General features: G+C 37.8%; 1 protein-coding gene across 1 annotated transcript; it reads right to left on the bottom strand.

The window, feature by feature from the left end:
* Window positions 1-10,138: 10,138 nt before the first annotated feature.
* On the bottom strand, window positions 10,139-11,535 carry K441DRAFT_671292 (uncharacterized protein). Its single transcript, XM_067650410.1, has one exon. It carries the CDS (start codon window positions 11,188-11,190, stop codon window positions 10,537-10,539), a length of 654 nt encoding a protein of 217 aa, XP_067496584.1. The 5' UTR covers window positions 11,191-11,535; the 3' UTR covers window positions 10,139-10,536.
* Between the last annotated feature and the right edge of the window lie 184 nt (window positions 11,536-11,719).

Raw genomic sequence — 11,719 nt, 5'->3', positions numbered from 1 at the left:
GCTATAACCTAGCGAGTTATTGGCCTCTAATTGAATCTTATAATTGTATGTCTGGTAGGGGGGTAACTTATCTAAGGCCGCCTTTAAGAATGCATCCTTATAGCCTATATAAATGGTAGGAAGGAGGCGTTTGACTAATTCCTCGTCGGTTTCCTTATCTAGCTTTTCCTCTCTATTATTAATAATTTGGTTAATTTTATATAGGCTCGTTATAAAGACCTTATTGTCTTTTTAGTATATATTAAAGTGGAACGCTATAGCGCTAATTGCGGCGATATCTATGGTAGGGGGGTTAACTAACAATAGGGGCGTATGTGACTTTAGGGACTTCTAAGGTACTGGCGTTATCGTTACTCCTTTTAGCTCCTATTATATCTTTTAGAGGTTATCCCTTATATCCTATTAATACGTTCTTTTCTATAACGGTTAGATCTATGCGATTTGGACGTTATCTATATTATTATCTGTCCCGCTTCCGTACGTAGAGTCCTCTTTAAACGTAGCGCTTTAGGAGAGTATCTTTGTCGGTATAGAGTTCTTTTCAGCTTCGCGGCGGGCGTTTTTTTAGGTAAAGGCTAGGTCACGGGCCTAGACATCCTGCTAGTAGGTAGGGTCAGCCCTTGCGGCTAGTGTCTTACGGTTGGTTTGGATCTCCCTAATAAAGGAGGGCAACCTTAGTCTATCCTCCGGCCAGACAAACTGTCTTTTTTATACGTTTAACTAAATATTAAAATAGGACATCTATTTTCGTTTGAGGATTATATCATAGGACCCTAGGTCTAGGATGCAAAAGGGGATGCCGTATTGGCGTCATCCGTTAAGAGCAATATGCAACTTTAAGACGTGGGTAACGGGCCGACCGGCTTAGCCGTTGTAGCCCTTTACCTAGACAGGCTTCTCTAGTTAGATAGCTTCTGCATTTAGAAACTTAGCAATATTATTTATATAGGCAGTATTTATAAAGGCGAAGCTATTTACTCTAGTGTTAATAAGGGCGGTTGTATTAACTCTATATCCATTTTAAGATACTATATATAGAACCGTGAAATGCTTTCTACCTATTAACTGACTGAGATTAATCTCTTCGAGATCGATAGGGTACCCTAAAGGGGAGTTTTTCCCTAGGGTTCTTCTTTTCCTAACTTATTAGACGTTTCTTTTTCCTCCATCTCCTTAATATCGCCTATATCCTTTAGCTCCGGGCAGGATAAGGTAAAGTGACCTTACTTATTGCAGTTAAAGCACGTGGCCGAGGCAGGGTCGATTAAAGTATTACGGCGAATACTAGTTGATAGCGTAGTATGTGGCTGGTCGGGTGAGGCTCGCCAGTGCGTAGTTATAACCGCCTTTGGTATAAGAGCAGTTGTAACTTATCTTCCTGCTCTAGCTCCTATAAGTATAGCTAGCGAGTTTTGATCGTTACAGAGTCGCTTCTGCCGATTAGGGTAGGCGTTAATCCGCTTTAGTTTTAAGTCTAATAATAGGCAATAAGCTATAAGTCTTTTATGGGTTAGTAGGTTATTTAAGGTTACAGCGATCTTTTCTTATAGCTGGATTGTTAGCTTATTATATAGGTCTAATTAGTAGTTCTTAAGGGGAACCTAGCCTTCTCCTATAAGGTATAGGAATTAAGTCTAGAATTTAGCAAAGGGTTAGTTCGGTTTTATTATTAGGTAATTATAGTTATAACAGGCATCCCGTACTTTATTTGGGTTAACGTAGATAGCCGCTAGGTACCGTATTATCTTATTAACAGATATAAATCGGATAGGGGAGTCGTCCTTAAACTTGGCTTAAAGGTGCCGTTGGGCGTCCCCAGTGGTTCGACTAAAGAGGTAGAGCATTTTAGCTTCTTTAGAAAGGAAATGGTTGTGGTTAACATAAAGCTTTTCTCGTACTTAAATCCTCTAATTCTTAAAGGTAGGGTCTATCCCGTTAAATAGTAGTAGGGGGTTAGGGAGCTTAACGGACTTTAATTACTTTATTATTGTATCCGTACTCCCTAGTATATCGTATTTAGTAGAGTGAATAGGTCGGCTAGGGCTTTAAGAAGGGGAAGCTAGGCTATTTTATAGGGCTGTAAGGCTTTCTAGGATCTCTTATAGGGTCTCTTATATATTTCTTGCTTTAAAACAATCGGCTTCCTAGCTAGCTGCGAGGGCGCGAATCTGCTCGCGTATATTTACGATATTATTATTGTCTTTAATTTCTAATCCTAATTAGATCTTAGGTTCCTCTCGGGTAGAGGCAGCTCTCTTAAATAAGCTTGCTTTAGGTGCTATCGTTGGCTTCCTAAGGTTCGTCAGTATTATACGCTTTAGTTTTAATTCCGGGGGTATAGGTCCAGTCCTATCTGGCTTATAAGGTAGGATATTATCTAGGCCTTCCCAGGCAATGTAGAGTTGTTTTAGTGTCTAAGTATAGCGCGTCAATACGTCGTTGCAGACGAAGTTTCTTTAGGGTGGGATATTATTAAGGCCTTCCCAGGCAAGGTAGGGAGAGCTTAGTATAATGTCACGGCTCGTACAAATGCCTCTGAACCGAAGCTTGTAGAATGCTATATTACGAAGATACTAAGCTAAAGAGAAGGAAAAGGGGTCGCTAGGACCGATGTAAACAAATATATAGGGTAAGCCGCTAAGGCGCTAGCTTTAGGCGGGCTAATCGCAGGTCGGCAGAATATGGCAGAATTTTGGCAGGTAACGTGCGATAGCGCCGTTACATTAAGCTTCGTAGTAGTAGATTAAATATAAGACCCTATAACAAATTACTTAGGGAACTTAGAGATTATTAAGAGTTATAGGACGCGTATATTTAGCGTTAGAAGTAGAGCGAATATCACAGAACAATTAAATGTTTGCTTTAGTGCACTCTAAATAAGAAAAGGGTTATTAAGATAAAGAACTCGCTAACGCAATATATATTAACCCCTCTTTCGCATAATAAGAACACGGAGATAGTATTATTTTACTAAGTAATAATATTGCAGCAATAGTATGGGCACGACGTTGCGCGTATAAAGAAGAAGAGGCTTTAGGTATTATAAGTAATAATATTAACTAAATTAATTAGACGGATATTACACCTCTAATAAATAACTTGGAGATGCTAGGTATCTTTAAGGACAAAGATAGAGAGGAGGGAGATAGTATTACGAACGCTTTAAGTATAATACTATAACTACTTAGAGAAGAGTTAGAGGAAGCTAGTTAGTTAATATAGGCACAGTCTAAGATAGAACCCGTAGAACTATGTAATAAGGAATAGTAACTAAGGTTATATAATGTGCTATATATTAAATAAGAGGAATAAGAGGAACTTACGTATCTTACGTATAATATATATATTACGTATAAGAAGGATTTTATAGGAGTACGGTTGTGTATTTAAGGACCCTTAGTCCTTACCTAAATAGTTCCTTCCTTATAGTAATTCTTAGAATATAATTAGAGTTAATCTATTAGGCAACCACTCCACTAGTTATTATTACGTTGTTAACTTACTTACAATACCTATATACCTAGCCCATTAACGAGTCCACCGTAGTTCCTACTATAAGGCTCCGTTACAAATATGGTAGAATTTGGCAGAATAGCTATATTAGGGCTTTAGGGCGTTTTTGTCCCTATATTCTTCTAGTAACTTATTATCTTTATTATACTAGCATTTTATCTATTTATCTAGGTACTTTAGGGGTCTAGGTATATTAGGGTATTAGTTATAAACCTCTTTAAGCTTTTAGGGGTAGCCTATAAAGTTCCATATAGGGTACTAAGTTAGGTCTAAATCGTAGCCCTTTTATTAAATACGATATTTTAGCGTTCCCTATACTATCTTATAGGCCAGTATTTTATTAACTTTTCATTTATTATTACCGTTTACTTAAACTGGTAGGGGAGGCTCGTTCTTTTATCTAGGTAATAGGTCGTTTATAGCTTTCCATAACTTATCTAGCGAGAAAATAGGGTAAACCCTAATTAAATCTGGGAGCTTTACCTTATATAAGTTGCCTATCTTCTTAGGAACCTTATATAGTCCTACCATCTAGTAGTCTAGCTTATAGCTAGGTTATTCGGTCTTTTAATTCCTTATTATAACCTAGACTATATTACTAGGGGCAAAGTTAGGCTTTTAACGGTATTTGTTTACCTACTATTTTATTAACCTTTAAGCTTTTTCTAGGTTCTTATGGGTTACCATCTAGGCTTCCTCTAAGTGTTTAGCGTACTGTTAGGCCTTAGTATAAGATAGCTTCTCTTATATAGTCTAGGGTTTTTTTAGCCTTTTTTAGTTAAAGCTTATATAGGGCAAGTATCCTATTTCTAGCTAAATTGGGGTAAACCCTATAGAGTTATAGGGTAGGGTTATTTGGGCGTAGTTTATTAAGGGTAGTAGTTTAGACTAGTTATCTTAGAAATAGTTAATAAAGGGCCTAAGCCTCTAGTCTAGGTACTAATTTATAATCTTTATTTAACCGTTTATCTAGGGGTAGTAAGCTATAGAAAGCTTTAGCTTAATATCTAAGATCTAGGTAAATTTATTCTAGAAGGCCGATATAAACTATAGCCTATAATTAGATATAATAGTATCTAGTAGTCCGTAAATTTGGTAGACGTAATAGATATATAGCTAGGCTATCTCTCTAGCATTAATATTTTTATAATAGGGAATTAAGAACGGGCGTTTACTAAAGCGGTTAACTATAACTATAACTATATNNTATCCGTTACGGTCCNTAANNAGTTTATAAAAGTCTATAAAGATATACTACTAAGGGCGCTCTAGTATTAGGAGTGGCTTAAGTAGTCCTAGGGTCTTATCCTATAGGATTATAGCTCTCCTATAGTCTTCGCAGTTCCATATATATTAATTAATATCTATAACTATTCTTAACTAGTAGTAGTGGTAGTTAATAATTTTACGGGTCTTGTTCTTACTAGGGTATGCTATAAAAACTTAGTAATAAGCTTCGCGGATTAGTTTAGTCTATAGATTATTAATATTAGGGACTATAAGCCGCTCCTAATATAGAAGCAACCCTTCCTCTACTTTAAAATTGGGGTCTCCTTTCGCGGCTTAATCGCGAAGGGCCTTTAGGGCGTTAGCCGTGCGGTTTGCAGTTAAAAGGCGGTTAATTAGCCCTATTAGTTTATCTAAGGTCTCCTCTATTAATACTAGCTCGTTTAGCTAAAAGTATAGCTCCTTAAGGATTTGTAGGTTAAGCTATTTAGGATAGAAAAGGGCGCGCGTCTAATATTAGGTCTTTAGCTTATCTTAGGGTCCTATATCTTATTCTCTTTAGATTAGGGTATTAGCCTTAGAGTTTTACTTACTAGAATAATATATAATTGTAAAAAAGAATTAAAAGAGTGTCTTAGCCTACTAGGCTTATTGTTTAGTAAGCTGCTTTATAGTTATAAAGTACTTTAGGGCTTTATAGTCTGTATATATCTTAATCTGAGAGTTTATACCTTTAAGCTTTACGCGCTATTAGGAAAGTAATTAAATAATAGCTAGCATTTCTTTATTATATACTTCGTAGTTATACTTAGCCGGGTCTATTATTTTTAAAAAAAAAAGTAATAGGGTACTATTTATTGTCTAGATATAACTATAATAGGATTCCCGCTATAATCCTATTAGAGGCATCCGTTTTTAGCATTAATTTAAAGTCTAGGTTATAGTAATAAAGAATTAGAGAAGAGATAAGCTAATCCTTTATCTCTTTAAAGGCTTCTATATAGTTATTATTAAAGATAAAAGGCGTGTCCTTCCTGGTTAGTTATATAAGAGGTTTTGCTATAATTCTATAATTGCGGATAAACTAGTAGTAGAAGTTATAAAAACTAAGGAAGGACTAGATTCCTTTTATTATATAAGGGGGCTTTTAGTTATAGATTGCCTCTACCTTCTTAGGGTTAACCTTAATTCCTTCCGTAGTTATAATAAACCTAAGGTATTTTATACATTTTACCCTAAACTTGCATTTCTTAATATTATCTTATAAGCCTACGTTCTGTAGTCTCTTTAGGACCTTCTTAATATAAACCTAATACTTAAGTTTGTTGTCTAAGTATATAAGAATATCATCTAGGTATACTATATAGAATTTATCTAGGTAATTAAAAAGAACGTTATTTATATACCTTTAGTATATAGCTAGTCCGTTTATTAGTCTAAAGGAAAGAACTTTATATTTATAGAAGTTATAATAGGTATAGAACGTGGTTAAATCTTTAGATATAGGGTCTATCCTAATTTAGTAAAAAGCTTAACGGATATTAAGTTTAGTAAAGATCTTTGCCCAGCTTAGATATATAAGGGTCTTATTAATTAAAGGAATAGGATACTAATCCTTTTAAGTAATAGCGTTTAACTTTTAGTAGTTAATATAAAAGTAAAGGCCTCTATTAGGCTTTTTTATAAATAAAATAGGAGAAGTAAAAGGGGCTTAACTTAGCTTGATAAACCCTTTATCTAGGTTATTAATTAAGTACTACTTTATTGCTTTTAGCTTGTCCGTTAATTGTTAGTAGAGGGGGCTATAACTTAGTAAGTTATTAGCTTCTAATTAAATCTTATAACTATACATCTGGTAAGGGGGTAACTTATCTAAAGCCGCCTTTAAAAATGTATCCTTATAATTTATATAAATAGTAGGAAAGAGGCGTTTAACTAGTTCCTTATTAGTTTCCTCAGCTGGCTTTTCCTCCCTATTATTAATAATTTGGTTAATCTTATATAGGCTCGTTATAAAGACCTTATTATCCTTCCGGTATATATTAAAGTAGAACGCTATAGCGCTAATTACGCCAATGTCTATAGCGGGGGGTTTATATAATAATAGGGGCGTACGTAACTTTGTGGACTTCTAGGGCACTAGCATTATTATTACTTTTTTTAACTCCTATTATATCTTTTAGAGGTCATCCCTTATATCCTATTAATACGTTCTTTTTTATACCGGTTAGATCTGCGCGATTTAGACGTTGTCTATATTACTATCTGTCCCGCTTTTATATATAGAGTCCTCTTTAAATATAGCGCTTTAGGAGAGTATCTTTATTAGGACGGAGTTCTTTCTAGCTTTATATAAGGCGTTTTTTTAGATAAAGGCTAGATTACGGGCTAGGATATCCTACTAGTAGGTAAAGTTAGCCCTTACGGCTAGTGTCTTATGGTTAGTTCGGATCTCCCTAATAAAGGAGGGTAACTTTAGTCTATCCTCCGGCTAGATAAACTATCTTTATTATATATTTAACCAAATATTAAAATAGGACATCTATTTTTATTTAAGGATTATATTATAGGACCCTAGGTCTAGGATATAAAAGGGGATACTATATTAGCGTCGTCCGTTAAGAGCGATATATAACTTTAAGATATAGGTAACCGGCTAACTGGCTTAGCCGTTATAGCCTTTTACTTAGATAGGCTTCTCTAGTTAGATGGCTTCTGTATTTAGAAACTTGGCAACATTATTTATATAAGTAGTGTTTATAAAGGTAAAGCTATTTACTTTAGTGTTAATAAGGGTAGTTATATTAACTTTATATCTATTTTAAGATACTATATATAGAACTATAAAATACTTTCTACCTATTAACTAACTAAAATTAATTTCTTTAAGATTAATAGGGTACCCTAGGGGGGAGTCTTTCCCTAGGGTTCTTCTTTTCCCAACTTATTAGATATTTCTCCTTTCTCTATCTCCTTAATATTACCTATATCCTTTAGCTCTAGGCAAGATAAGGTAAAGTAATCCTCCTTATCGCAGTTATAGCACGTAGCCAAGGTAGGGTTAATTAGAGCATTACGGCGAATACTAGTTAATAGCGTAGTATATAGCTAGTTAGGTGTCGCTCGCTAGTATATAATTGTAACTGCTTTTAGTATAAGAGTAGTTATAGCTTATCTTCCTGCTCTAGCTTCTATAGGTGTAGCTAGTAAGTTCTAATTACTATAGAGTTGTCTTTACTAATTAGGATAGGCTTTAATCCGCTTTAGTTCTAAGTCTAATAATAGGTAATAAGCTGTAAGTCTGTTATAAGTTAGTAGGTTATCTAAGGTTATAGCAATCTTCTCTTATAGCCGAATTGTTAGCTTATTGTATAGGTCTAATCGGTAGTTCTTAAGGGGAACCTAGCCTCCTCCTATAAGGTATAGAAATAAAGTCTAAATTTTAGTAAAGGGTTAGTTCGGTTTTATTATTAGGCGGTTATAGTTATACTAGGCGTTCCGTACTTTGTTTAGGTTAATATAAATAGCCGTTAAGTGCCGTATTATCCTGTTAATAGATATAAATTAGATAGGGGACTTATCCTTAAACTTGGCTTAAAGGTACCATTAGGCGTCCCCAGTAGTTTAACTAAAGAGGTAGAGTATTTTAGCTTCTTTAGAAAGGAAATAGTTATAGTTAATGCGGAGCTTTCCTTATACTTAAATCCTCTAATTTTTAAAGGTAGGGTCTATCCTATTAGATAATAGTAGGGGGTTAGGGAGCTTAACGGACTTTAATTACTTTATTATTATATCTATACTCCCTAGTATATTATATTTAGTAGAGTAAGTAGGTTAGTTAGGGCTTTAAAAAGGGGAAGCTGGGCTATTTTATAGGGCCGTAAGGCTTTCTAGGATCTTTTATAGGGTCTCTTATATATTTCTCACTTTAAGATAATTAGCTTCCTAGCTAGCTGCAAGGGCGCGAATCTACTCCCATACGTTTATAATGTTATTATTGTCTTTAATTTCTAATCCTAATTGGATCTTAGGTTCCTCTTAGGTAGAGGCAGCTCTCTTAGATAAGCTTACTTTAGGTACTATTATTAGCTTTTTAAGGTTTGTTAGTATTATATACTTTGGTTTTAATTCCGGGGGTATAGGTCTAGTCCTATATAGCTTATAAGGTAGGATATTATTTAGGCCTTCCCAGGTAATATAGAGTTGTTTTAGTGTTTAAGTATAGCGCGTTAACGCGTCATTGTAGACGAAGTTTCTTTTAGGATGGGATATTATTAAGGCCTTCCTAGGTAGGGTAAGGTAAGCTTAGTATAATGTTACAGCTTATATAAATGCCTCTAAACCAAAGCTTATAGAATGCTGTATTACGAAGATACTAAGCTAAGGAGAAGGGAAAAAAGGGGTTGCTAGGACCGATGTAAACAAATATATAGGGTAAGCCGCTAAGGCGCTAGCTTTGGGCGAGCCAATTGCAGGTCGGCAGAATTTAGTAGAATTTAGCAGGTAACGTGCGATAGCGCCGTTACACCCACCAGACTCTATACTAATTTAATCTACTAGTATATAGTAAGCAGAGCGCTTACTACCCTTATTTTAGTTAAAAAGGTTATTAAATTTAATGCCCACGTTACCGCTAATAGGCTCACCAGTACGCCGAGCGGCGAATATTAACTTATCTAAAAGGTTAATAACTTTAAGATCTAGTTTAGGAACAGCAGTTATAGGCTCCTATAAAGTAGGAACGGTAAAAAGGCCCATTCTTATAATTTCTTCAGCTAATAGCTCTGGTAGTTTAGTCTTATCTACCTCATCTGCCTTATCCTTAGCAGTCTTGCCGCGGGCCTTAAAAACGGCTCCTAATTCGTCCTCAATATCCTCCATCTAGCTGCTTGGCGCAGCCTCCTTAGTATCCTCAGTTAGCACTACTACCTACTGCGTAGCTACCAACAAGCTATCATGTGTATACTGCGTTGCTTAAAAGGATTGTAAATAGGACTCCTAGGCTTAAGGTGCTTTTAGGGGCTTTGGAGGCCTTAAAGGCTTTAGGGCTAAAGACGCACAACGTTTTTTAGGCGGCATAAGGACAGTATTTTACTGACAATTCAATAATCAAATAGACGGTAACAGAACTGAAGCTTTTTGGTCAAACTACACTAGATTTTATTGGCTTCCTGGCCACGTCGCTGCTGTTCACCGCAATATCCAAGCGTCAGTGAGGCGCCAGCACCCTTGCTGCTGGGCAACCGCATTGACCAGAGGCTTTAACACCAAGCTCTATATAGTATAGAGCCTCTAGATTGGCTTATGAGGCGTGCATATACGAAAAGTCCAAGAAAACTTGCCACACGAAGGGATAACGTGACACAAATGCAGACGCAACCGGAAACTGGCGACAGAGGTTCGCTGGTAGGTTCGTTCTGGCTGGGTAATAATTAATGTGAGCAGAGACTACGCTAATTTTGAGCCTTATCTAAGGCTATCTAGAGCGCTCAACCGAACACCCGGCTCCAAATCAGATCGAGTATAACCGCCAAATCAAACGCCGCAAATATTTACTAGTTGACGTCGGTGAAAGCATGGAGCAACCTCGGATTGAAAAAACCTCAGATTGCCATCGAACACTCCCTAAAATCACTCCGAGCAGCCGTCTTAACCGGAGCTCTGGGACTGTGGCGAAGGCCACTGGCAGGAAATTCTTCTGCCGACATGAATGTCCTTCGTGCTCTAGATGGTATCCGCCAGGTGGCTTTGGTTCTACTATCCTCCTTGGTCGCGCAAAAAAAACCCCCCGTCACATTATTTGTGCGCAGTTTGCGCAGTTTGCGATAACATTTCATGCACAACTTCCTCAACTCCCATCTCGACTAACGGCTGATGATGAGCGGCAGGTGCTTCGTTTCTTTGGATCGGCAGACCGTAGTATCCTTGCTGTTGGTACTCAGTCGGTTGCCCAGCTCCTATTTTTCCCATCTTCCTGCAGTATACGTATACGAGGAACGCGGCTAAAGCGATCAGACCAAAGCCAGCAATAGCTCCAACCACCACACCAGCTATAGCGCCTCGAGATAGCGATCCGGAGTCTGACGATGATGGTAACGGTGTAGAAGTTGCTAAAGCGCTTGCCGTATTCGGTGCAGTGGTCGCAGAAGTTGAAGTGGGTTTAGATGTAGCCGTTACCAGTGCGGATAGCCTGGATGCGATTGCAGAACTGCTTATCGCCGCCAGAGACGACGCGGCGATGGACGACGCGGCAGCCGGGGGGACACCCGCGTTCGGATTTACTACGCCTTTCGCCCAGCAAATGTTGATCTGACCGGCAGTCTCGGTGCAGTTTTCCGCCTGCAAATCGCAGCACCAGGTCGTCGGGGAGCCGTTGGGGCAGCCCAGTTGATTAGAAGCGGCCGTCGTACTGTTTCCTCCGTGGCAGTCTTCAGCATCGCCCCAGCACATCCTGCGTCGCATTCGTCAGCTACTCCGCTCTTTTTGCTTTTACGGAGGGTTGAGCCTACGAGTCTGGCGCTGGACATGCCCATATTATTTTCGAATCAGAATCGTACGCGCATAACGAGCCGTGGGCTGTGTTTTCCGGGGCGCTCATGCTGACTCCGTCCATACTACATGTATCCGTTATCGTGCTAAGGAAAAAGGTGACGTTGCTCGCCGCCACCAGCGTGCTGGTAAGCAGTAGAAATGTCGTTATTCGGATAAACATGTTCACTAGGCGTTGCGGACAGTGGGGAGTTATCGGGGGAACCCAAAACTCGAGGCACCCCGAAGGTATAAAAAGAGTCGCTGCATAGCCTTAACTATCCCATGCGTTGGTGGAACACCTTTTGTTTTATAAAGTTAATACTATTTATATTTTTACGTCCAATGGGAAGCGAGCCATAACCCGTCGAGCTTCTCAGAGGAAGGGTCTGTGCGCGAACTGCGGAATCAAGACTCACGGGTATTAAATTCAGCTAATCCGATTGGTGGA

Source organism: Cenococcum geophilum, assembly GCF_001692895.1.
Source record: "Cenococcum geophilum 1.58 unplaced genomic scaffold K441scaffold_95, whole genome shotgun sequence".
NCBI classification, from domain to species: domain Eukaryota; kingdom Fungi; phylum Ascomycota; class Dothideomycetes; order Gloniales; family Gloniaceae; genus Cenococcum; species Cenococcum geophilum.
The sequence above is the reverse complement of the archived record's forward strand: the minus strand, read 5'-3'. Positions and strand labels throughout refer to the sequence as shown.